This window comes from Lonchura striata, chromosome 4 (genome assembly GCF_046129695.1).
Source record: "Lonchura striata isolate bLonStr1 chromosome 4, bLonStr1.mat, whole genome shotgun sequence".
In the NCBI taxonomy this organism is placed as follows: Eukaryota; Metazoa; Chordata; class Aves; order Passeriformes; family Estrildidae; genus Lonchura; species Lonchura striata.
In genome coordinates this window covers 67,644,697-67,671,540 of record NC_134606.1, presented here as the reverse complement: position 1 = coordinate 67,671,540, position 26,844 = coordinate 67,644,697, and the positions used below count along the sequence as shown (strand labels likewise).

At 40.1% G+C, this 26,844-nt stretch overlaps 1 protein-coding gene across 1 annotated transcript in view; it reads left to right on the top strand.

The window, feature by feature from the left end:
• Positions 1-8,661: 8,661 nt before the first annotated feature.
• The window catches only part of INTU (inturned planar cell polarity protein), a 34,369-nt gene continuing 16,186 nt past the window's right edge, over positions 8,662-26,844 (top strand). The window contains exons 1-3 of the mRNA XM_021541627.2: positions 8,662-8,815; positions 12,750-13,336; positions 21,953-22,038. Coding sequence (XP_021397302.2) covers positions 8,682-8,815; positions 12,750-13,336; positions 21,953-22,038 — 807 coding nt within the window. The 5' untranslated portion in view covers positions 8,662-8,681. The remainder of the gene's footprint in view (positions 8,816-12,749; positions 13,337-21,952; positions 22,039-26,844) is intronic.

Here is a 26,844-nt window from a genome sequence, read left to right as displayed (position 1 = left end):
TGTCTTAGAGGAAGTAATAAGAATCCAACAGGTTATATTAAAGGCCATGAAGTAACCACATGTTGCCAGCCTATCCCCACTGTTCTGCAAGCTGAAGATTCTTTGCACAAGTGAAAGATTGATATGAGTGACATCATCCTATGCTGCTGTTCAGCTTATCACTTATTCCTTGGATTAATGGTTCCCCCACAGACTATAAATTTGTATTTCCAGGGGTTCCTGTACTGCTGACTTCACCAGTTTGCTAAAAGCATTGCCTTTGTGGCTGCTTTTGAAGAGAGCCCAGAACTGTAGGAGATTTGTTTGACAAATAAATTGGTTTTCTTTCTTGCTGCTGCAAGACTGGGCTGAAGGCACAGCCTGGAATGCACAGAATGTTCAGTGCTCCTGCAGTCTGAGAAGAAGAGATGGTTAAACTCAGTGTAGCAGAGCTGTTCCTTCTGCTCTCTGAAGTGCAGTGCTGATGTAACACAAGGCAGGTAATAGGACAGTTTAGTGAACCCAGCTGCCTCCACACAGACACAAAACAAAGAGCTATTCTTTAAGTGATGCAGTAACACCAAAATCTCTCTGTGTTTGGGGTTTTTTTTCATATGCCACTAGCGTCAATGAGAGTAAAAGCAAATCTAGAGGTGCATGTCCATTTCTGATTGTGACAGAAGTGAAAATTAGAATGTTGCCTCTGCCTTTTAGAATTTTTACAATTGTTTGTAGACAAGAGGTACAGCCAAGAAACATCCCCTTGGAAAAATACCCTACCAATCCCATTCCTCAGTCTTTCAAACATGACAACTGACAGGCAGTAGCAGCCTGAGGATGCATGTTCTGGTGAAGGAGAACCTACCCTGTTGTCCAAGAACAACAATGCCCACACCACAGAACTGCCAACATTATCCACTGTTAATCAGCAGAAGACCAAATCATTCTGATTTTACTAATTCCTGTAGATTTAAGGAATGTTTCTAGACAGGATGGCAGAATGGGAAAGTAACCTTGTACCCTAACAAACATTTGCCATGGTCCTTACTTTGGGAATTGAATACAGTAAAGTACAGGGTCCCTTACTCACAGGTATGACCAAATAGAAAAAAAAATAGGAACTTTCTCCCTTCAATTGAAGGAATGAAGTCTCTCCCAAAACATTTCAACTCTCCACATCATGTGCTAACATCTCATGACTCATGACATAAATGACACATCATTCATATGAAGTCATAAGCTGATTTCCACCTTGTGCAGCCCATGAATGCTGGCTTATCTTTGATCCCTGGGCACACTAAAACTCACCAGCCAAGTCAAGGAGATTAAAAGTGTTTGAATACTGCAAAAGTAGCCTTACCATGTCTTTTAGTTTTTTCCAGAAGGGGATTATGACTCAAAAACTTCTGACCTAGTCAGCATTGGAAATAGTTGCATAATCTGCTAGAGCCTAACATCAGCTGGAGAAAAAACACAGTATAGTTTCAGAAAGAGGAGTATATCATAAACACAGCATCAGAGTATTTTGTTATTTCTTTTTTTCTTTTACATCAGTAACACCAGAATTGTTCTGTAACAAAGCAGAAGGATATTTACAAGGCAGTTCAGCTGGCAGCAAAAGTACCACAAATAGAAGGGGAGCCCAAGTAGGCTATTGTTACTTTGTAGGCAGGATGTCTCTTAAAATTCTCTATTATTGTCACTTCTGTGCATTTAAACTGGTTGAATTTCCTCCTTCCCCAATCCCTATTGGTTTGGTTTTCTCTGCATTGCAGAATTTTATAATCTTTCTCCAACTGCACATATTTTATGGGATTGAGAAAAATGTGCTGTTGTGCCATGTTCTCATTCGTGTACAAATACAAGAGCTGACAAACTTGAAATGTAATCCTGACCTTCCTCTAAGGTGGCCTAAAATCTTGCAGAAAATACAATGCAATTGCACTTTGTATTTTAGTGAAACTGTAATCTACAAAACTCAATGAAGTAATTCTTGTAAATGTCAAAGGCTGGGGTATCTACAGGATTAATGCTAGCTCAGACCCCTGTCTTTTAACTTCAAAAACTTATGTGCAACTAAGGTAATGTAAATACATTCAGGGAAAAATATACGGCTCTGAAAGTATCCACTGTATCACTTTTGACTCTCCGCTCCTCTTTCATTTTACTGTTGTGTCACCCATAAATATTGAGTCTAGGCATACTAAATGTGGTAAAAGTTGCAATTCACACCTAGAAAAACATTCTATTTGATTTTAGAATTAGTAATTTGGCCTGTTTGTCAGCAGTGTCATGCTTTGTGATCTTCCATTTCATAAGCTACACAAAACCTAAGCCTGTTTCTCTCATTTTGGCACATTTTGGGGGTCTCTATACTTATATTTACACATTCTAGTTTTGCTGAGTTGTAAGCAATTCTAATAAAGAACTTCACAACCAATTTTAAATCCATCTAAAAGTAAAATACTAGTAGCAGATGATACTGCCATTAAATTCAGCATTAGCTCAGTAGTTTAAGAAACACCAAAAAAAAAAAGTCTCCCAATGAGAAGGAGCCCAGGAAAAAAGAAAAGCTGACAAGGATCTTGAAAAGGCCTTCTGGACATACAGGGTGATTTTGATGGTAATGTTTGGGAGTTTTGTTGTTTTCTGCCATCAAATTCTAGACCCAGATGTGGGGTAGATGTTGTCCTAAGGGAATGGGGAAAACACACCCCTGTTGTGTACAAATGAAACAACTCTGTTCCCTCAGGGCATAAAAAAGGTAAAAAGGCTGAAATATGGATGGTGCTTAAGTGTCTTTCTAAGGCAATGGTGACACAACCACTATGAATTTTCCATCAGCTTTCTGAAATCAAGATGTGGGTAATGCAAAAAGTTCTTTACTCAGTGTCTACTGTGAAAGCATTATGCTGATCTTGGTACTGTACATGCCAAACTCCTTCAGTAACTGCTACTTAGACACAAATTCCTGGTGTACATTCAGCTTTCCTGGCACCCTGGTGCCAAAGGATTTTTATTTATTTTAGTCCTGTCACTCACCTCAATGGAGGGTGGTGGTCCCACATCTTTGACAGGAGTGGGATTCAGAGGGGATTGTCCTTCTCTTAAAATTTCATGCTGGTATCAAAGAAAAAAGGAAAACAAAATTTTAAGAAAAGGAAACATGTAAACACCTAAATATTTGAGTCACACTACTTGGTGAGAATCTCACCCACAGACTCATCGTGGTAATTCTGCATTCACCCTCTCCAAACTGAGTTGTTGCCATTGCCTACTCAAGCCAAAGTCTCCAAAAAAGCTGAAGCTTTTTCTCCACGTGGTGGCCACCATCCCACTGAGTGTGGTGCTAAAATATTCAGTGGTTTCTAGTTTGCTATCCATTGTCTATCATGCCAGTGGTGCTCCTCTTAATGGTCTTTCTGGGAAACTGCTGCATTGCTGTGCTTCTGTAATTACCTCAGGCACAATGTCTGAGGGAAACTAAAGTTCATGGGTTTTGCAACAGATTGCAAGACTTTATTAGTTATTGATCTTATGTCAGCTGTTGGAGAAAACCTGGAGGAGATGACCACATCTTGAAAAATTAGAGAAAATTGATCCCATAAAAGGAAGCAGAGAAAATCAATTATGGCAATTCACAGGAAAGAACAAAAACGGTGAAGATACGGCTTTATACATTCATGTCCCTGTTCATTCAATATACTGCATCAGAATTTTACAGAAGGGAACCCAGTAAGGAGTCCTGTGATCACCTGAAACCACTTGTATCTAATATTTTGTGGAAGAGGGAATCAAATACCGGATTGGATTTTGTGCAGTTGCTCATTATTCATATTGTTACATAATGAAAGAGAATCAACCGGGCAATTCATTACTTTGACCAGCAGGAAAATACATGAGGAAAAACTATTTGCTCACATAGCTGGGAATGAAGCTCTGGGTGGGAGGGGGGAGGTGGAAATCTACGGCTGCTGCAGCGAGGAATTGCTTTACTTTATTTGTCTGAAAGTGGGGTTTTCACGGTTGGCAAGCTCCTGACAGAAACCACACCGTGCCCCAGCGCGGCGGAGCAGGCGCGCCCTCCCGGCCGCGCAGGGCGCGCTTCCCCCGCGCCCCGCGGCGCGGCGCCGCTGGGCCCCGGGCGCGGGCGGGCGGCGGGGACGGGCGGGCTGCGGGGCTCAGGGGCTCTCGCCACCTGCCCGCGGCCGCCCGCAGTCCCGGTGCCGCGGGCCGGGCGATGCGGGGCTGGCGGCCGCCCGCCCGCCCGCGATGTTCGGGGCGGGCAGGTACAGCATCCCGCGGCCCGTCACCAGGAACCTGGAGGACCTGGACTCGGTGCAGAGCGTCCTGCTGCACAGGTCAGTGCCCGGGGCGGGGAGCGGGGGGAGGCTGCCCGAGATCGCTTCCCGAGCTCGGGAGGCTCCGGCATCCCTGTCCCTCCGCAGGGCAGCACTCGCCAGGCGGAGGGACAGTGGAGCTACCGGAGCCCCGGCGAGCTCCCCTTTGGTCGTGGCGGCAGGAGGGGCGAGGAGCCGTGTCCTGCCGCCGGGAGCCGGGGCTGCCCCTCTTTGCACGGCAAGGAAAGGGAAAGGAAGGGGTGGCTGCCGGCGGGGAGCCGAGGTGCTCTCGACCTTCCCTCCCTCCTTCCTGGAGAACAGGAGGATGTGCGGGTGAGGAGAGCTACGGGGCTACGCCCGGGACTCTTACACGTGCAGAGAAACGTGCTGATAAGTCTTTGATATGGATTGATGCTGTTGCATCCATGCCAGAAGCGTTTTGAACCCTTCTCTGAGGGCAGGGGATAATGTAGTCTAACTCGCACACAAATCCAAGAGGGATGGGAAAGAAATCCTTAAGTGGATGCACAGGAGGCGGCACACTGTACGAGAAGCAGCTGCTTTTCCTCCTGCATTCACCATCCCTAACGTGCGATTTTCCACGGTATCCCCCCACAAAGACATCTCGACAATAGGATCTCGCCCAGCAGGATACTGAAAGCCACCCTTAATGGCATTTTCTATATGCTTAGCTGAGAGCCGCAGAAACTTTACAAAGAAAAACGCATCCCATTCAGCAGACTCCAAGAGAAGCTCATCTCCAGTTCTAAATGTCCGTTTCCTGTTTGTGAGCCACTCTGGTTTATTTCCAGCTGCACAGAAAAAGCACACGGGCACTTCCAGTGCCAGCTCCAAGCAGCTCTTGCTATGGAAACTAACAAGTGGTTGTTAACTCTAGCTCAAGACGTCAGACGTGTGAAATCCATTCCTGTGAGCACTGGAGATGCAAACACACAGCACAGCAAGGAGGGCACGCTGCAATCAGCCTGCTCCGGCACGGCACTCTGAGCTGCTTTATGCACAATAAATGTGCTCGAGTGCAAACAGAACCCCATGGACTTTTCAGTGATTTAACAGAAAATGTTCTATTTCAGAGCCGGATTAAAAACACGCTGCCCCGTGGTATTGCTTACGTTAAGATAGTCAAAGTGGAATAAGGCTACTCATGCTTGAAACATTTGCATGTTGACTGACTGCAAATAATGGTTTTCTTTCATGCCTGACATGCCTGCTATGCATAGCAGGTGATCCGAAAAAAAAAGCATTTAAAATATTAAAGGTGAAGTAAAAGCAGTAAGGAAAAAAAAAAAAAAAAGAAAAGAAAATTACAGCTGCTTTTCATTCTGGAGAAAACTCTTAACTCTAGAAGACTGTTTTTCAATAGAATGAGTTGTACTACTCTTCCCAGACTTTTCATGGCTGTCTTCCTTTGGTTTTGTGTTCTTCTGAAATACCTTCTGTGATCAGAGCTGATACAGAAAGCTTAAGAAGTCAGAATATTTATTTCATTTATTGAGCACTAGAGTGTTTGCTCACAAAATTTCTGTTCTTCTGATCCCAGAGATAGCTTTCATTTTGTTTGTATGTAAATATCCCGATTAAAATGACAGTGTCACTCTTCGATTCATGCCACTTTGCTGTGGATAGTCTCTACACAGTCTTGTCAGGGAAGCTGTGAACAGAAGATTTTTAAATCACAGTGTTAAACAGTTTTATGGGAACCTTGTAATTAAAAAAAAATTTCATTATTAAGGAATCCTTGTGAAATATGTATTTTGTCCTTTAAGAAACACTTGGGCAGGGGAGGGAAAGTTGTGTTGTTGTCATTAATCTTTAAAAAAGAGGGAATTATTTCTGATATATGTTGCTCATGCTGTACCCTGGAGGAATAAAAAAACCCTGGAATCAATAGCTGAAATATAATGTCACTCATATTTTTTGGTTAGTTTTTCTTTCAGTAAACAGGCATTAGCAAGAAACACAACTGAAAAACAAAGATGAAACTACTTCCCTCTTAGTTTTATCTGCTTGCAACGGATCATGTTTTATCTGCAGTGTATCTTTGTGTCTATCCAGTTGTTGGTAGAGCCTTCCTGGAAATATTAAGTCATTGGAAATCAAGAAAGGAAAAAATGAAACATTAACAAGTCACTTAGGCATTCTTATCTCATTAGCACTAATGAAGAGCTGTCATTTGAAGCATGGAACCAATATGTCCTATACACTGTCTTTTAACTTCACTCTCCTTCTGAATATAAGCATAGATCAAGGCAGGCTATTATTTTTAAAGCACAACAGCTTCTGAAACAGGTTAAGCCAAAAAAAAAAAAAAAAGTAACAAGAAACTCTTGCTCAGGAAATAAATTTCCACACGTGCATTTAGTTCTTTGCATGAACAGCTAGTCAGAACAACCTTCAGGTTTTAATTATCCATTCCTAAGTGCTTATTACCCAGTTGTCTAGTGAAGGTGAGCAGTGCTATTGATGCCAGTGATTCCCTTTGGCAGATTTTTACCATCTGCATGTTAAAAACATGAAAAGGCTCAAGGATTCTTTAGTGAGGAGCAACAGCCCCAGCTACTCGGATTAAGTGTAAAGTGTCTGCCAGAAGACAAATTATTTCAAGTTTCATCCTAATATTTATGCCCAAGAAATGAGAGGCTTTCCTCTCAAGAGGGATTGTGTGGGAAAATCTGTGTCTTCACTAAAATAAGATCCTGCTGTGTGAGATATATCCTGCAATCTTTAATTGTTCCCACAGCAGCAGAAATTCCACATTCGTTTCAGCAAAGTCTTTAGGTGGCTCCCAGCTACTCCTCTCAGAGGACCAAAGCCTTCCATCATCCTTCCATTCATAATATGCTTATTCCTATAAAATAGCAAGTGGTGTAAAACCACTGCCTCCTTGAGAGAGAGCCTGTATTTCTCACTTAGTGAGCAAACAACTGGAACCAATTAATCAGCTCTTGAACTCAGTGAAATTTAACTAACACAGCACCATCTGGCATTGACTATCACTTCTCTACAGAAACACTTCAGTGTGCTGCTCGGTGTATTAGAAGTGCTTGCAAATGTAAGCATAATTAGGGAGGGTGGGACAGTATATCCCACCTTCTAAATGAAACCATAGTAGCACAAGCTTTTTTTTTTTAGGAAATGTTTCTCTCTCCCCCTCTGGATACGTTTGTAGTCTTAATAAGCATGCAACAGTAATTTATCTGTGAAATCAGGTCTTGTCCAGGGACTTCAGAATGGCCCCAGTACTTAATATAGGTATTTTTACTCCAGTTGAAGCCTTAATCACATGGATGTGAGTCCAAAACATTTCTGTCTGCTAATTCGCTTGAAATCACACTTACTAATATACACTTCCCCAAAGCAATTTCAAGTACAGCAATTTCATACCAGGATTCTGTCACTCCTCTGTAGTGTTCCAGCGCTATAAAACCTCACTGCTGAAGCTGTGCAAATATCCCACTGAGCAGAGATTAAACCCAGTACATGAAACATGTTCCAACAATTACTCTCCATCCCTTTCCCTACTCACCATGTGTGTCCTGATGGGTTTACTGACACAGCTACACAGCAAGTTGTCTGCAGGGCTGCCATAGGTCTTGTTTTTCATGGATGTTAATAATTTAAGTCCTGAAAACCGAGTAGGGTTTGTTTTTTTTTTTGTGTGTGTGTGTGTGTCTTTCTCGACTGTGCATGATTTTACACTGTGCATGATCTTACATATGGATGTGAATAATTTAAGTCCTGAAAACCGTGTAGGGTTGGGGTTTTTCTGTGTCTCTCTCGACTGTGCATGATTTTACACGTGAAGACTGCATGGGCTATTTTAAGGTATTTCTTTGGGTCTGTCACATCCTTGCTTCTGAACCGCGCTGCTCTCCTGACAAACCTAGGGAGAACCTACCTTAATTTCTCACAGCTCGTTAAATCGATACAACAGCACATAAAATAAAGCACAGAGGCATTCCACTGCTTACCAGCTGACGCCAGAACCACATTTACCTCACGTTTCCCCCTCCTGATTGGCTTACAATGCTCTGAGCCTCACTTTAGGTCTCCCGAATTTCACTAACGGTGTCTTTTATGGGACGGGCGCTGGCACTAAATAAACTAAATAAAGCCTGGTTCTGCGTGTTGAGCCAGGGAAAGGCGCTGGCGGGCGGGGGGAGGCCGGGCACACGGGAATTCCCGGGGCGATGGAGGCGACGCTTCGCCCCCCGCTCGCCCCCCGGGCACGGCGCCTCACGGCCGGGCGCTCGCGCGTCCCTCCGTCTCCATGGCGGGCGGCGCGCCGGCCAATGGCAGGGCGCGGCGCGCGTCACGTGCCCCGCCCGGCGCGCGGCTGTCATGGCGTCCGTGGCGCCCGTCGGGAGCGGCGGCGCTGAGGGGATGGAGGAGGCGGCCGGGGGAGACGGCGCTGAGCCCGCGGGCACCGGCAGCCAGAGCGGCTCCTCCGGCTCCTCGCTGGCTGGGAGCTCCGAGTAAGGGCGGGGCCGGGAAGGGCGAGCCGCGGGGGCTCGGCCGGGGTCGCGCCGCCCGTGCGCAGCGGAGCCCGGCTGCGGGCGGTGCGGGGCTGGGTCGGGCCGGGCTGGGCTGAGCTGAGCTGGGCTGGGCTGGGCTGGGCTGGCTCCAGCAGTAGAGAGCCGTGCGAGGATTCCCGCAGTGTGTCCCTGACGGTAACGCGGCGTGGGCTCAGCTGCGGGCAGTCCTTGCGCCGAGTCCCGCGTCCCCGCCGGGAAGCGGAGGGGAAGGAGGGACTGGGCACACGCTTTAGCGAGGAAGGTGTCGTCTTTCATTTTAGTGTCTGAAGTCAGAAGGCAGTTCTGTAGGAATACGTGTTTTAAAGCTATAAATGCAACCTTCAGGGTTATAGTTTATTTCCGTGGTTTTTAATTCGGATGGAGTTAAACTTCTAACATTAACTTGGTTCCCTGTGTTAAAACAGCTGTACTTTACACTTTGAATGTCTATTTCACACATCTTTTGTCTAAGTCAGAAGATAGTTCTGAAATACACAGAATACATATTCTGTATTAATATCTATTCTGTATTAATACATATTTTAAACTTACAAATGCAGCCTCCGGGATTCTAGCTTATTGGTATATTTTTTTTAATTCGGATGAAGTACAACTTACAACAACTACTTGGTTTGCAACTTACAACATTGGCTTGGTTCCCTGTGTTAAGACAGCTGTGCTTGACACTTCAAATGTGTATTTCGTGGTCTAATCAATAGTATTTCATTCAGCGTGTTAGTTTCATCATGCTGCACAGTGGAGGGGGAAAAATAGTAAGTGGGAGAAGTTAGAATTGTGTTCAAGCCTAGTTTAATTTGTAATTGCCCTGTACCTCTGACTCAGACACAAAGCTGTTGTTGGTACACCTACCTTACTTTATTCCTATATTTATAAGCCAGAAGTCAACTGTAATATTTCAGCTTGAAGTGATCTTTTTTCTGTTTTGTGTGATTGGGTTTTTTTCTTTTCTCAATTCTTTTGTCTAAAATGCCATTTTACAGTTATTCATTATATGTGTTTAGGGGATAAAGCTGTTCCACAGATTTCAGCACATAACGCATGCCTATTACTTGTAATAATATGTGTAATAGTTTTAAAAATGTATAACAATTTATCCAGCAGAACTTGAAGCCTTTCTAATTTATCTTTCTTCCAAAAATGGACACCTTCAATCAGCACAGTTTTTCAGACATTTATTCCAAAGAGGAAATAACTGTGTGGGGTCAATGAAACTACTCTCAGAGAAATGCAGGCCTTCAAGTTTTTTAGCTCATTTGACTGAAGCTTCCAGTCCTAGAGGCAAGTTGAGGTTATTGTGTAAGCACTTGTTTTGACACAAGAGAAAAGAGATCAAAATTTTTTTTTTTCCTTTTTTCTTGCCTTGCTTGGTTTACATTTATTGTGACACTACAGCATTAGGGGGAAAAAACCTCTCAGCCTAGGTGCAGACTTCTTATTTCAGATTTGCTTTTCCAGATGTCTGTGTGAATCTCTGTTGGGGAAGTGAGAGTTTTTTTACAATACAATTCCTTCTTGACTTCTCTCTGGAGTGGTTCTGTTTGAATGAGCCCAGAGTAACCACCAGAATGCCCTCACATTTTTTTTTTTTTTTTTTTTTTTTTTTTTTTTTTTTTTTGCCAATGGTCCATATTGTTTTATTCTAAATAAGAGAACAAAGCTGGAGAACATGACTGTATGAACTCATGTCCCGGCTGAAATATTGACATCTACCCCAAAGAAGAAACAGCTTTTCCAAATATCAGAGTCTTTTTTAAAGAGGGAATAAAAATGCTGTCATACATGACAGAAGTTTTTGCTAGTCCAGATGTTATTTGTTTATAAATTTCTAGTGTTTTCTTTTTTGTTTCCTTTTTTGTTTGTTTCTTGGTTTTGATTTTTTTTTTTTTTGGTGGGGGGGGGGAGTTGAATGGTTGGTTTGGTGTTTGTTTGTTTTGGTTGGGTTTTGTTGGAATTTTTTTGTTTGGTTGGTTTTGCTTAATTTTGCTTACATATGCCAGAATGTGGGAGTACTCCTTAAAAAACAAACCAAGGAAAATCTTTTCTCATGTTATTTCTACCTACCACCTTCTGAGAGATGTTGGATCAGAAAGACCCTTGACAGCCTTTAGATTTTGTTAGTATTCTGATACTTTCTTGAATGAGAACTCAGGATTATGAGTACAACTCAGCAAAAATCACAAACTTGGATTTATCCCTCAGGTGGATCCAAATTATCACAAGTGTTGGCTCTTCTTTTAAATATCTATTTGGGCAAAAAAAGCTGATAAATGCATAGGGGAGAAATGATGTTTCTTCCTGCCTACAAGATCCATAGACTTTTCTCAATAACTGGGACTCCAGAAGGAGAGTAATGCCAATGTTTTCTGTATTTTTAGTCCACCCAGATCCTCTTGTTGAGCCCTTAAAGGTGCTCTGGTGCAATATCTGTGTAATGTTCTCTGTTCAGCTAAACTTGATCATTTATATGTATTTTCAAATAAATGCTCTATTTGAATATTTATTACTAGCTTTAAAAAAGATTTTCACTCTTTATTCAGTAAAAGTAGTTCTAGTGCAAAATGTACGAATGTGTGTTGACTTTAAACTATTATATTAATTATTATGTAAATCTCCAGTCTTTTTTTTCCTTATGTGATTTTTATGAAACAAAGAGACCTTTTCTCATGTGGTTAGGAAGAATTAACTGGTCTTGTCTGTTCCTGAAAATCTTCCATGCAGAACATCTCAGATAATTAAACCTCTGAGGACTCTTACTTTGGCCATTATGGCTTCTCATGTATCTGGAGTAACACTCCATGGTTCTCCTCAAGGTTCATTTGGTCTATTGCCCCTCAGCAGGCAGTTTTTGGTTGTTTTTTTTTCTTCTTTTTCCTCAGCCAAGAGAGATTATTTCCTTCAGTCTCCTTCCTTTTAAATGTGTTTATAGGCTATATAGCATTTGTCTCTTTGTTCTGGGTGTGTTCCAGTTATTACATCTTTCTTAAAACCTACTATCCAAAACTGGACATGGCTGATACATCACCATTGCCAAATTAGGACAAAAATTTTTTTGCACTGTGCTGATGATGTTTCTGTTATATCCTAGAGCTGCTTTGCCTTTGCTTTGCAGAAGTGTCTTGCTCTTGACTTTGGGTGATCCACACCAGCTGCCAGATCTGTTTCTGTAGCAGTGCTGCCCCTTTGCATTTTTAGTGTGTATTATTTGCAGATGCTATTTGGAACTTGAATTTTTAAATCTGTTACCTAGATTTTATTTTAGATTGTTTTGAGGTTTTTTTCTAATGTTAAAGCTAAGTGATTTTTAAAATGTTTATCTTCCCTTTCCAAAGGGCTGGCAATCTGTGTTCCCATAGCATTACAGAATATCATGAGTTAGAAGGACCCCACAAGGATAAACAAGTCCATCATCAGGCTCTGCACAGGACCACCTCAAAAATCATGCAATGATTCTATTACAAATGCATAAAGGAAAAAATAATGGGAGAGAACAAACAGAATGGTTTTTTTTTCTCTTAAGAGAAAATTCCATCATGCACATGAATGTAATTGCTAATTAAAACTTGCATGTCAAAGAAATGTTTGTTTTCTGAAAAGAGAATACTGCATTTTGTAATGGTTGTTTTCCTCTAAGGCATTTGGAGAAACTATTTTACTGGTGAGAGGGATGTTTTTCCTTGCCATATCCATCATTTATCTAAAACAAGCTCTAACCCTCCTGAGCTGACAATGTTCAGGGGACCATTATTTTGTTTTCCTACTTTTTTATTCAGCCCTTGCACTCTCTCTGTCCCCTTCCTACTTAAAATAATCAGATCTCACTTGCACAGTGATCTTCCTTATCAGAACTCATTGATCATTCCTCTTTCTTTTCCAGTGACCTTGAGCCTGAGTGGTTGGATAGTGTGCAGAAAAATGGAGAATTATTTTATTTAGAATTAAGTGAAAGTGAAGAAGAAGTTCTGCTTCAGAACAGCTGTCCAGAAATGCCAGCAGTGAATCATGTCCGGTTTCGTGAAAACGAAGCTGAAATTATTCAAGAGGGATCACGAAAGGAAAGAAAGTATGAACTGAAGAAATGGACCAAAATGCTAAAAAGGAAAAGTCTTTTACCAAAGAGTTCTGGTAAGAAAGGCAGTGGAAGCTGTAGTGTGCACCCCTCTGGTCCTACTTCCATATTGAAACACCGGTCTGCTCAAAAAATGGGTGTCACTGTTCAGCAGAGGTATAAAGATGTATCTGTTTATGTAAATCCCAGAAAACTCTACAGTGCTGGGGAAGAAGAGCAGCAGAGGCTGCTGGAAGCATTAGTAGGTATTGTCCATCAGTCTTCATGGAGCAGCAGAAGAGTGGAAAAACAAGGCAGGAGGGATAAAGCCACCAGAGGAGTCAGCGAAGAGAAGCTTGTGGTACATGGCTTGGTGCCAGGTAGTTCTGCAATGAAAACAGGTCAAATCCTGATTGGTAAGTAACTGAAGGAATAGCTAACTTCTGCACTCTTCCTTTAATATGAAGATTTATGGGGATTTTGCTGTTAGAGGCAGCTGACTTGAATATTCTTGAGATGTAAGCAATTACATCATTTCTGGAGAGGTTATTTTAAGTCAGTATCATTGCATCTGATGGTTTGGTACCTAGTCAGTTTTACTGTGTTATTACTTTTTAGAATATGTAGCATAACCTGTAAGGTGTTCATACAGTAAGGGGATGACCATCCCTTAGTGTTCAGAGACTGATCAGCTTGGAGCAAGAAATACCCCATCACCACCTTTCACTTAGGATTTTAGCTGAGGATTTGATCAGTAGATAAGTGGGATTGGAGCAAACCTATAGATTGTCAGGTACCGTACTTAGATTTCATTCTTCTCCACAGCATCCCCTTTAGATAAAAAGCTTTACTTATATGTCCTTTAAATGGATTTTGTATCATAAAAATGAGGGGAAAAAATACTGAGTAAGATACATTCTTACATTACAAACTTTGTCCACAGCCTTGTTTGGTTATTCCTCTGTTTAGCAAGTCTAACAGAAGCTTCCTCAGCAGTTGTGACTTTGGGAGGTTCGAAATCCATGGCAGGGCTGTAGTCTGGGGAGGCAGTGAGCCAGTACAGCTGCTCGGGCACTTCCATGATCTGATGAAATAATCTGGCAGGAAACTAACCCAGAAGAGAAATTGGCTGTCTAGTATTTTGCTGGTGCAGTAAGTTAAACTTGGGTCACAGAAGGTCTGACAGGCACCCAAATGTGAATGATGGAGGGGAATTAACTGCTGTGAGGGGTAATGAGGGAGCAGTAATGCTTCCACTCCCAGCACTGAGGCCACTCAAAAACTTGGCACTCACAGGACATCAACCTCAGAGACAGTAAATGTGAGACAACCAGGCCACATCTGTAAAGGGTGAAAGGTTATTTAATTACCCTTGAAGCTTGTTGCTCACAGAGTGGGAGAGCAAAGATGTGATGTTGGTTAGACGATCATTAAAAATCTTAATGCTATAAGTAGCACAGATCCCACAAAGTCAGCGTGAGTTCTTTTGAAATTCCAGTGTTGTGTGTGTAAAAAGGCACATCGTGCTTCAGCTGGCTGACTGCTCCAGCACGAGTTTTTGGTAGAGATGCGAAAGAATACTCCAGAGGGAAAATTGGATAACTTTCAGATTTTACCAGCCAGAACTGATTAGTCAAGAAGTGGGGGATGTGGGCTGAGGGGGAGGAGAGAGCAAGGTTCAACTTGATCTGCTTAAGGGTTTTTAATCTAATTTGTGTAAGAGTGGGTGTTTGTAACCTGTAAGTTAATTTTGGGATACAGATTTGTATATAACATTTTTGTGAGAGCAGGTGTGAAATCAGAACAGTGTAGGCAAGTGCCAGATCCAGGAGATCAAGCTGACCTAACCAGAGATAGCGTTTCATCTGCTGCACTTAATGTTTCCCAGAGCTAGTGAGGACAAAAAATAAGGTTTGGTTTTTTTTTGTTTGTTTCAAATAGAAGAACATTTAACTTCATCTAAGAAGAGTCTTGCATATTTATGATGTCCAGGCTATCATCAGCCCTTGCCTTGTGTTTTTTGCACATTGGAAATGAAATAGTTTTAAGCATACTGGGGTTATTCAGCTGTTAACTGGGAAAATGAGCTGTGTTCAGTGCCAACAGTGGAAAATGTATAATTTTCATATAAAAATACTTTCAAATTATATATCTATAGTGAAGCTGAGTACTCTGGAATTTTTATGTGGTGTCTAGAAATAGGGATGCTTTGCATAAATTAGATGTTCGGATTTCAGTCTTGTCTGCATAAAGAATATACAGTAAAAAAAGTGCTGTTCTTGTCAAAAATCTGTCGGGTTTACTGCTTTTGTAGTGCACATCACAGGATGGGATAGCTGTGGTGTACACCTAAAGCCTGATGTAGAAGCAACTAGAGTTCAATAGATAGCTCCTCAGATCATCACAGGAGCTGAAGGTGGACAGAAAGCTCAAGAACAATGACAGCAGGACTTTGCCTTTAAGTTGTTCTTGATCAAAGTCAGTTTTAGGAGTTGTGTGGAGAACTGTGGAAACAGCCAGTAAAGGATGTTTTTTGTGTTCAATCTAAAACTGAAGAATCATCACAGAATTGAGCAGCTTCTTAGTCCATCATAGAGGAGGAGTACCTGATCAGCACAGCACAATGCCTGCTGGCTGCTCTGGTTATAACTTTATTAATCTCCATTGACCTGTATGTGTATAAACATTAACCGGTTCTTGTTTAGCTTTATAATAATTCAGTGGTCCAGACTAGCTTGGCAGTAGTCTTTTGTGAGGCAAATCCAAATTATATTTTCCTTTTAAAATACATGCTTTAAAATGACATCTGGTTGTCTTCCTGGTCACCAGTTTGCAGCAATCATTTTGACTCACGAAGTGGTTTATGCTTCAGCATTTTTAGTGGAAGTACCTTCTTTTTCCATCCTCAATAGTCACTTTCCTCAGGTGGCTTCTCCTATTTGTTTTGAAATGCATGTCCTTTATAGTTTTGAATACTTCAAACATCTGTTTATTATTTGCACGATACACTTTAATTTTTGGTTTTAAGATTGCATATGGAAGTCGTAAGTCTTGTTGCTGTACTTTATTAACCAAGTGGAATGCAGGCACTGACCATATGAAAGTAAACACAACAGTTCTGCAAGCTAAAAAACCCTGCTGCTTTGTAGCTCTAAAAAGATGGCACTCTATTCATGTGTTGTTTATCAGTTAATTTATCTTGTTTTTTGTTTTTTTTTTTTTCATTTAGCAGGCCAGCATCCATCTTAATTGATTTTTAAACTCGCCATCACTTTCATTCTGGTTAAGATGAAATACAGTTCCTTCTATCTCGTGCTTTTTAAGTGTCTTTTGTATTTTTGGCAAAACATTTTCCTTACTTTAGTTAATTTGCAACATTATGCAAAGCTTCGTCTGCTGTGGAAAACTTTGAGCATATCTTCAAAGAGGAAAAACGTCATAAAATACTCATATTTAGATCCTGACAAAAAAGGGTTGTGATGGGTAATGCCATTATAATTTGGTTCCCACCCCCTTCAAATTGAAACCTGCTGGATCCATGCTGGGGAAAAGTTCTTGTAAATACTATTGAGCATCATCTTTACCATAGTAAAATAAAAAAATAATTCCAATGATACTGAAAATACAGCAAAGCTCTTTTCACTAGTGAAGCACACTGTCGTTGTCCTCTTTGAAAGTATCTTACTGCTCTCATAACCAAATAGCTCACCATGAATCTTCTCACTTCATCAGTATGTACTATTGTCAAAAAATTGTGAAAACTCCCCACTGACGGGAATTGTTTGATAGTAAAGATATGGGCTATAATACTCCAGTTTTGAACATGTATGCAAAAGCTACAGCTGCTATTGCAAATTTCACTTGAAAGGACTATGTCCTTAGAGTCCTGTCAGAAAAAAAAAGCCCTTGAAAGGACCAAAATACAGGAGGGTTTGTGATTTCTACATGGAATTACCATACATGATGTATCTCTGCTCTCCAGAGTAGAGATGCTGGGCTCACAAGATGGAAATGGAGTTTGTATAAGCTCTGCTGTGTTCTCACTGTGGCGTTTGGGATGTGGCTTTTTTTCCTTTAATCTCCTCTTGAAGCACCGCAGCACTGGTTTGGATGAAAGCAGCCTGCTAACATATAAAACAAATAATTGATCTGCTTTTCTTCAGTGGGAATGCATTCCGTAGTTTGCCTTTTTTGGAAAAGGCATATGGGAACTTTTATAAATGCTCCCACCAAGTTATTACCAAGAACGGAGAAAACTAAATATTAGGATTCCATGACAAAAGTGTCCTCCATCCTCTCCCATGGGAACAACTTGATTCTCTTGATTTCAGAAAAAAAAAATGTGCCTTTCCTATCACAGTATGGAAGTGGTGCTCACTTGCCAGTCTGTGTCCCTAGGCTCAATGCAATGGGGATCTACTTTTAGAAATGGTGCTTGCAGGTTTATCTCTAGGGAAGGAATGGTTAATTCATGGTCATGTGCCTCGAGTGGCAGAGAGCTAGGCAGCTGTGAAATAAATATTTAGGGATGTCAGCAGTTCCAAAGACTTTCCTAAACTTCGTCATTAAAGAGGCAGGAATAATTCTATCATCTGTGTGCTGACTGGGTGTTTGATATCAACACACACTGGTCTTAGTTGCTGCTGACTGAATGGGAGAAGTCTCTTCTAATGAGAGCAAATAAAATAGAGGGAATTCTGTTTCATCACTCAGGTAAAGTTCAGCCCTGCTTAACATTGTGCAGAGAACATGTATGGATGTCTTAAAGTTTCTTTGTGAACTGAGAATCTTTCCACAGTAAGTTATAGCACTCAAAAGCTTGATCATTCATTATGATGAGATTTAAGTAAAGCTTACTTAATTCCTTAAAATGAGTCATAGAATCATAGAACAATTTGAGTTGGAAGAGTCCCTAAAGGTCCTAACCCCACACTACACACATCCAGCCCGGCCTTGGACACTTCCAGGCATGGAGCAGCCACAGCTCCACTGGGCAACCTGTGCCAGGGCCTCACTACCCTCACAGGAAAGAATCTCTTCCTAATACGTAATCTAAACTACTTTCTTCCAGAAGGACATGTCTTTTTTCTATAGATAAATTTGTTGACTTAAGCAATGATATCCTGGAGCTGCCTGAAGAAAATTCCTTTCCTCTGTTGCAGTGGCTCACTGCATCTCTGAAAATGGAACTGAGTGATACTTTGTTCTGATATTTCTCCCCTATATCTGTAATTCAATGAGGTTTTGATTGGGATGGTTTGACTTAATTCTGCAGACCATTGACTTAAACCAGCTTCATTGCAAAATCTGTTTATTTTGTATATATTCTATATACAATTTGTTTTCATTTAACCTCAATTGTTTAATCATTAGGTAAATGAAATTAGATTAATATAATTGCATTAATTTTTTGACGTAATTAATGTCTGAAGACCTGAATCAGTCTTTCTGTAAGTTTTTCACTGTGCTAAAGGGCAGGAAGCAATTCTCAAATAAAATGTAGATGTCAGGCTCTTAAAAAGTATGACTTGCATCTATTAACTCTTTCACTGCAGTTAATAAGCACACTGAGTAGATCTTGTGGTCATGTCCTGCTTCAAAACTACTCTGGGTAATTTTACACAGCTCTTACTTTGCCCAGTGATGTTATTTATTCTGATACTTCCTAGTCTCTATTCTTCAGCTGCTGTTGTATGTCGCAAAAATAAAATAGCAAAAAATACAAACACCTACCCTCACTGCCTCCACCTCCAGTTCTGGAAAATTCATACTAATCAGTAATGATTTTTTGTTGTGTATCAAGTTGCTCTTCTTTGATAGTGATAGAGCATTTCCTGTAAGGCAGCCAGACTTACCGGACTGCTTGGGCTGTGTGCTCTGGAAAGCTGTTCCATGTATGGTCCATGATTACATTTTTACCAATTGGATGGAATAAATATTTACTGCTGCAATGAAAGTTTTACATGTGTACATTAGGCACTAAATAAATAAAACATTTGGAGTATGTAACATGTAAATACTGATGGCTCTTCTTCGTTTCAAGTGTCTTTGTCTATTCTATCCTGGTGGTTCCAAAACATTCCCTCAAGTGCTGAGGTGTGGATGTCTTCACAAAGTGTGTGCAGCTCCTCTGAATGGCTTTACAACAGAATTCCTAAGAATCCAGTCAAACAAACAGAACACAAACAACTTTTGTTTAAGATGAGTACAAGAGCAGTTTATGCTTTCTCTTGTAGTTGTGTATTATGATCTGTAATACAGTGTTCTTAAGAAAGAACATAGTAATCCTGTTTATAATTCTTGTTATATTAGAGTAGCCTGAGTGCTCTGCTTTTCATTACTAATTTTCATGTCCTGGGGTTCTGGCATGGACTTACTGAGTTCCTTTTAAATACTGTTTGACTTTCAGCTTTTCTGTTTTTGAATTACTGTTGTGTTGAAGATTTGACAGGCTAAAACTTAACTGCATCAAGAAACATAGAGGAAAAATTTTAAACATTTTTATACGTAGAATAAAATGTAGCCTTTTCTTGGTTTTGCATTCAGAAAGAGTAGGAATGAATTTGCCTTTAATGTAAAGGAACAGTGAGCAGTTATTGCTGGTGTATTAAAGAGGAATATTGCTTGCATTTTAGAGGTATTCAGTGTTTCCTTACTGTTGGTTAGTTATGTCTCTCGTTGGCCTTGATTGTGTGTTGCACTGATTTTGAGCAATTGACCTTGTACCTGGGAAGAATCCCAGTTGCAATTTGAAGGTATTTAAAAACAAGGTAGAACATAGAAATAATGGTAACTGTCAGTCTTCTCCTGAACTTCAGCATTCCATGGCCTTGCATAGATTCTCAGGGAATGGAGAGACCTTAGAGACTCAGGCTGTGCTTTTCCATAGTGTGCTATGTCATTAGCATTGTGTCAGTTTGAGCCGAGCAAGTTTTCTCCCTGGAAAATTGAAATACACACTGAAACTTACAGTGCTTAAGTGCTTTATTTCTGCACTTGTTGCCAAGTCAAGGCTTCAACTATAACTATGCTAAACATGCACTTTTGCTGCAAATGCATATCCTTTTTCTAATCCCTTTCCACTGCCTGAGTGATGAACACCATGTTAATAATCTTGGAGAGGATGTGGAGGTACTTTCTCGGGGAGTTTTTGGGCTGCTCAAGCAAAATGAAGCTTGGTTTTCAACTTGCTCATTCAGAGGAGCTCTTGGTGCTTTTAGTTCACACATAAGAATCTGGTAACTTTCAGTGTTAAATAAGAAGCTAATTTATTTCCCTATCTACAGAAGATACAAGCTAGAAACTAAGTTTTTCACAAGAGAAAGCAGAGACAACTAAGAGTGCCACCAAAGAAAATCAAATAGAAAATAAGTTTATTTTGTTACTCTAAAGTTGAATATTTGCCTCTGTGAAGGGACTAATGAACCATCAAATCCTGGTGCCACTGGCAATTGCTTCTTACAGTTCTTTTCATAGGTTTATATTGCCTCATCCTAGGTAGCTTGCTCCAAGTACCTTTATTGGAAAGTTTTGTAGAAATTCTCTTGTTAGGGTCTGCAGAACCTTTTGATTTCTACTCTAGCTGCTTTCTCACCTAGGCTCTGCTCACTTTATGTTTAACCAAGAGATTCTTAATTTCCTATGGTTGCTGCAGTATTATTTCTGTCTATCTGATCTCATTTGATTTCTTTTTTCTTGAGTACCGGTGAATAGGACTGTCAGGAATACTCTGGATGGGAGAGCTCACCTACATTCCAAGGAAAGGCCAAACAATGAATCATCAAAAATCCTTTTATTTTTACTTCCCAATTTCTATTCTTTTTGACAGGTCTATGTACTTTTATCTCTTGATGTTATTTTATGTTTTCTAGTTTCACAAGTTGGTCTTGTTTTCCACAGGTTTCGTATCCTTCTTGCATATTCCATGCTTTAACATGCATCTTTTTGAGGGGGATGAGGTATAGATTATCAATTAATTACCACTGGGAATACTTCTTGAGAATATTTTCCTTCACTTGATGTAGAAATCCCAGTTTGAGTTTTGTACTTTAAAATGGAATGTGGATTTTAAGTTTGTAAGCTATAATTTGTTTCTGTTTGCTTTTGTAGGTGGTGCCTTTAATTTTTCAAACCTTTTTCTCTTGCAGACTTTGGGACCCTAAGGGGTTTTTTTCCCCCATTTCCAGTCATGATAAGGGTGTCATATGTAGAAAATAGAAGATGCCATTAGGCAGGAAAAATTGGCAGATAAAAACACGGAGAGGAGAACCCACAGCAGGGACAAGGAATGGAAGAGAAAGGACTAAAATGAGAAATCTGCTATGTTTTCTGGTCAGGTAACAAGACTAGATGGAGAAGAGAGACTTGGAGAGACATGAGGGCCGCCAAGATGATCAGAGGGATGGAGCACTTCTCCTAAGGAAGGGCTGGGAGAATTGGGATTCTTCAGCCTGGAGAAGATTCACAGTTACCTAATTGTGGCCTTGAAGTACCTGAAGGGAGCATACAGGAAAGATGGGGAGACACTTTTTACAAAGACATGTAGTGACAGGACAAGGGGGAATGTCATCAAACTGACAGTAGATTTAGATTGGATATGAGAAAATAAATTCTTGACTGTGAGGATGGTGGGACACTGGAAAGGATTGCCCAGAGAAGCTGTGGGTGTCCCAGCCTTGCAAGTGTTCCAGGCCAGGTTGGATGGAATTTGCAGCAGCCTGGTCTAGTGGAAGGTTTCCCTGCCTGTGCCAAGAGGTTGGAACTAGATGGTCTTCAAGGTTCCCTCCAGCCCAAACCGCTCTGTATTTCTGTGATTTTTGTCAAATGATGTGTGGCCATAAGGCCTGAGGAGCAGTGAGGTAATAGACTAAAAGTGGTAAACATTGCATGTAAAAAAACATCTGCTTACATATGACAAATGGACATTTATGACAGCTTGAACGGTACATTAATTTTTTAAGTAAGACTGTTTTGCTCTGTATTGTGATGCAGTGGCAACTGAATTTCTCATTTCTTGTCTGTTCCACCTCCAGGAGATGTTCTTGTTGCTGTAAATGATGTCGATGTGAATTCTGAAAACATAGAGAGGGTTTTGTCTTGCATTCCGGGTCCTATGCAGGTACAGTATACAGAACAGTTGAACATTTTTTCCAAAAACCCTCTGTAAGAGTTAGTACTGCTTCTAGCCTTTTTTTCCTGAGGAAGCAAAGTTTAGGTGGCCTTTTTCTTAAAACTTACTCTGTTATCTTTTGAATGCATTGTTTGACTTCAGTCAGAGTAGAAATTTCAGAGTTTAATTCTGATAAAAATCAGAATCAGAAAAATCCTATGAAAATAGGTAGGTGCTGATGTCTAGATTAAAAATAAACGTCAGCAGGATAGTAGTGGATTTTTTTTTTCCAGTTACTGTATTTAAAATGGTAATAATTGCTCTGAAAATACTTAAATAAAATAATTATATCTTCATCAGTATAAACATGACTCACAAACCACAAGAGAGTAAAAACAAGTCTGAATTAACAAGTAGTACTATTGAAAATATTGAAGAGCATTTAAGTGGTGAAATTGATCCTGGCTTAATATTTAAATACAAAAATTAATTATTGGGGTTCTAAGAGATGTTAGATTGAATACTTTTCAAGATCTTTCAAAACTCAACAGTGATGAAATTGATAGAAGTTAATAATAAAAATTAGTACCAAAAAGTTCCAAAAAATCTGATGAATTATGTTTCTTTCCGCCAAACTTAACTGCATATATCTTTTCTTCTAGCTGAATCATTTTGGAGCTCTAATCAAGAACTAAATATGTCATAAAGAATTAGATAGCTACTTCAGAGCAAAGCCAGGAGAGTGTTGCTTACCTAGGATGTTACTAGCATTAAATGGAATATTTTGAGTTACTCTGCTTAAATCCACTTGCTGATGGACAGGAAGACAAGATAAAAGTTGAAACTTTTATGTATAAGAGGTATGAGCAGGGGCAGGTTAAAAATTTAAGTGTCTCTTGGTAGGTTTTCTTCAGGTAGACTGTTTTGAGGTAATGATAATAATAGAAATATTTTACAGTCTAGAGATTTTTCAAAGTGGAAATTTTATGTTTTCTTGAACACAAAGTTCTATATGCAAGTTCCTGTGGAAATACATCTTCAGTTGCAGTGAGATTGATTACTAGAGATGTCAATTCAGGAAGCTTTCCAAGATACCTGACAGCCTGAAGTTTGCCTGAGCTACTGGAGTTGTGATCAGGTACTGGCAGAGCTCCATGGGAGAAAAACCTTCTCTCATCTGCCTTTGACCAAATACGGAGTTGCTGTAACTTATTAAATGCAGAATGATTAAAAATGCAGAGATGATGCAGTCTGTATAATTGCATCCTCTCCAGATGAGGGTGTAGGCATTACTTGTTGCTCAAATGCAGTGCAGCCCTTGACAGAGCAGTTCCTGGGGATGCAGTGTCAGTGTTTGCTCCGTCAGTAAATCTGTCAAGCAGGCAGCCATTACTTGAAATGTGTAACAGTTTGTCATGGTGGCTTTCCAAATCCTTTCATTAAAGTGCAATTATTCCTTTTCCACTGTGCAGTTTGAGTCAAGCCAGACAAGTGGTGGCTAGAATAGACCAGTGGAGATGTAAATACAGACTTCTGGGTTTTTTGCAATGCAGTGCACTGCAATCATGCTGCTGAAGGAACAGAGGGTTGTTGTAGCTGACATTTTGTAATACAAGCAGAATTGCTACTGTGTTGTCAGTCATCTTACATTGCAGGATATCAAAAAATACGCAGTTTAAAGCCTTTTTACTTACATATATGTTATTTCTTTAAGTGAAGTCCCTGCTCTTCTGGATTCATGTTAAAAATTGCTGGAATTAATTTCAAAAACTTCACTACCTAGATTCAATTGCATTATGTGACATAACATATCTCTTTATTCTATTTCCAGAATTTTGTTTTTCTTACCTCAGTTTAGACAACTAGATCTAGGCTTGTAAGGGCTAGTTTAGTGCATTTATTGAGTAATAGAAGTCCAACTGCTACATTAGTAATTTGTTTTACATTTCTGTAATCAAAATAGTTGCTGTTTCCTAGCACCATGAGACAGAGAAGACAGAATAGGAAGGGCAAGATATGCTAAAGGAATATACTCAGAAATTGCAGGACTATTTTACTCAAAACTTTGTAAAAATATCCAGCCTGAGGCAGACATGTAGAATCAGAAATTTCAGCCTGAAATTTTGAGTTCCAGTTGTGCAGACCATAAGCACATGGCAAACAGATAGTGAAAACAGGAAGCAGGCAGTCTTTAAAAGGCAGGCTATGCCCCCAGCTCTGTCTGTAATGAAACCCATCTTCTAAGCCATGCAGCTTTCTTGCAGATTAAATCATGCCATTCTGGGGCAGATCAGTGGTACAGCAGCTGCATTTTCTCTGTCTACACTGAGAAATGTATAATAGTATTAAGAAGCAGATTCAATACAGAGTGACCTTCCAGTCATTACTTTCCAGTTTCCAGCAGTTAATAATAAAGGACTTGTAAAACCAGTTAAGGATTTCTATGTTCTTCTTTGTTTCTTAAAATTCTTTTGACCTCCACAGCATCCTGGAGCAGTGATTTATGTAACTGATTTGTCTTATGTTAATTATCACTGGCTTTCAAATTTCCATCTAACCAAGTGCATGTCATACCCTCACGTTCCTGGGTTATGAGAAAAAGTTAACTGTTCATGTCTTACCCTGGCATAGCTGTGGAGAGCTCGTCATATTCCACTTTGTCACCTTTCCTAAGCAGAAAATGATGTTATATGTCCCTCACAGTTTGCTGTTCCTACCATCTTCTTGCCATTTGATTATATTCTTCTTGAGAACGTGAACATGATATAGAGAGTGAAATATTAATGCTTTTCTCATTCTTCATGTAATTTTCTGTTTTCTGTTGTGCCTTTCTTCAGGAGAAATGGAATCAAAGCTGTGGAAGTTTACACAGTCAGTACTTATAAAATGGGACTTAAGTAGTCATATTTAATCAGATCCTATGCACTGCGCAGGATGAATATTTGTTTCTTGTCCACAAAAAAAATATATATATATATTTTTAGGATATGTCAAAATGCAGTCTCTTGGTCCATTCCCAGTGATGTGGGAGGCAGCATGGATGACTCCAGGCTGAGAGATAGTTAAAGTTCTGTTCAGCCCAGTTTGTTTTGAGCTATTCCCTGGAGGATAATATGGTTGTGTCTCTTAAGACAAGACAGACTGAGTTTGTTTTTTTTTAAATTGAGCGACTAAAAGATAGACTGCAGCAAGAATGACATCTGTGTGTCATTAATGTAGAGACTGTAGCCTAAGTGTCATGACTTAATGTCCAGAGACAAGACACAGTAGAAGTTGAGAGAAATAACTATTGAGCCTTAAGGAAATCTGTAAGAAGTTAGACTGTATGAGGAAAATATTCTGAAATATATGCAGATGGCGTGACAGAGAAACAGAACGGAGTCTTAGAATGCTGGAGAAGAAAACACACACTTCTGAAGCTGTCAACTATCAAGTTACTGGGGCTTAGAAAGCAGCTGCTTCTCAGCAGGGTGTTCCTGCTCCTCAAGCCCTGTTTGTGTGCAGTGCTAGGAGTCAAAACTGGACTGGTGAGGAGAGGGCAAGGGATGAGTTGCTGTCTGAAAAGAAAGCGGTAGTACAGGACAGGACTGACTGCAGTGCTGTGCCAGGGAAGAGGAGGAGAAAAAAGGCTGATGGCAGCCCAAATAGGAGAGGAGAAAGTTATTGGAGAGTGTTGGGAGAGAGTGTAAAGTGGAAGATGGCAACCAGTGACAAATGTAGCTGTAAGAGCTGACGATGGCACTTCTCTCCAAGCTAGTTTGACAGGCAGTGGGTGTTTTAAAGCATCATTTTTTCTTGCTGGCACTCCTCTCTTGAAGTTTGTGTACACACATGCACAATTACCAAAATAATCTGGTTTTAAATGTATAAATTATCTGCTTGGGCTTCTCAAAATTTTTCACAGTTGGGAAAACAAAAATGGATTTTGTTACATCAGTCCTCAGGCTAAACTGCCACTGATTTTAACAAAGAAGCAGGATTTGGTGTGATGTGTTATGTTCAGAACTTCCCACGTTACAGTATTTCAAGGCAGACAAACAGTCTTGAGTAAAAACATGTGAAAGAGGAAACTAAGAGCATACCTACTTAGTCCAAATATATCTTCAGTCACTTTGATAAACAATAAGGTCTCATCCAAGAACATAAATTAATTTTTTCTCCTTGGAACTAGCATTTTTATCCTCAATCAAGAGATAGGTGTTTCTCACCTCTCCTCCTTTTGTACTTAGGATAATGTGTTCATTCACAAAAAAAGAAAAAACTCACTTTCATCACTGCTGAGACAACTAAGATAATTTTTGTAAGTCAGGGCTTAAAAAAGTATGTCTGTAAAGCAAATTTTGAAGCATGTTTCTGCATCAAGTTTGGATCATATATTGTTTGTGTGTCAGGAAATACGTATGGAAAATGAAAGAATTGCTACCATTACAATTTAACAGACTTTTTCACTCCAATGTAAATTTAAATGGATTTCCCTGTGCAAATGTGTCAGTGCACTCAAAATGACAAAGAAATGCTCTAGAAAGAGCCTTCAGTATATGTATTTAGGAAACTGCTGACATTTTAAAAGACGACAAATACTGTGTGTGTTTCAAAGGCACAGTAATGGGTTTTTGTGCTCAGACAAAGCCAGAGCAGTAAGTATATTTTTCCATTCTCAAAACCATAAGAATTATGTATGAAAGCATAGCAAACCACATGCTTACTCACATGGTTCATAGACCATGTAATAGCTGGCTTGTCCTTTCTAATAGATGGTTATGTAATGCTGAATGTATAATTGGTTTTCTTGAAACAGCAGGAATTTTGTTTGCT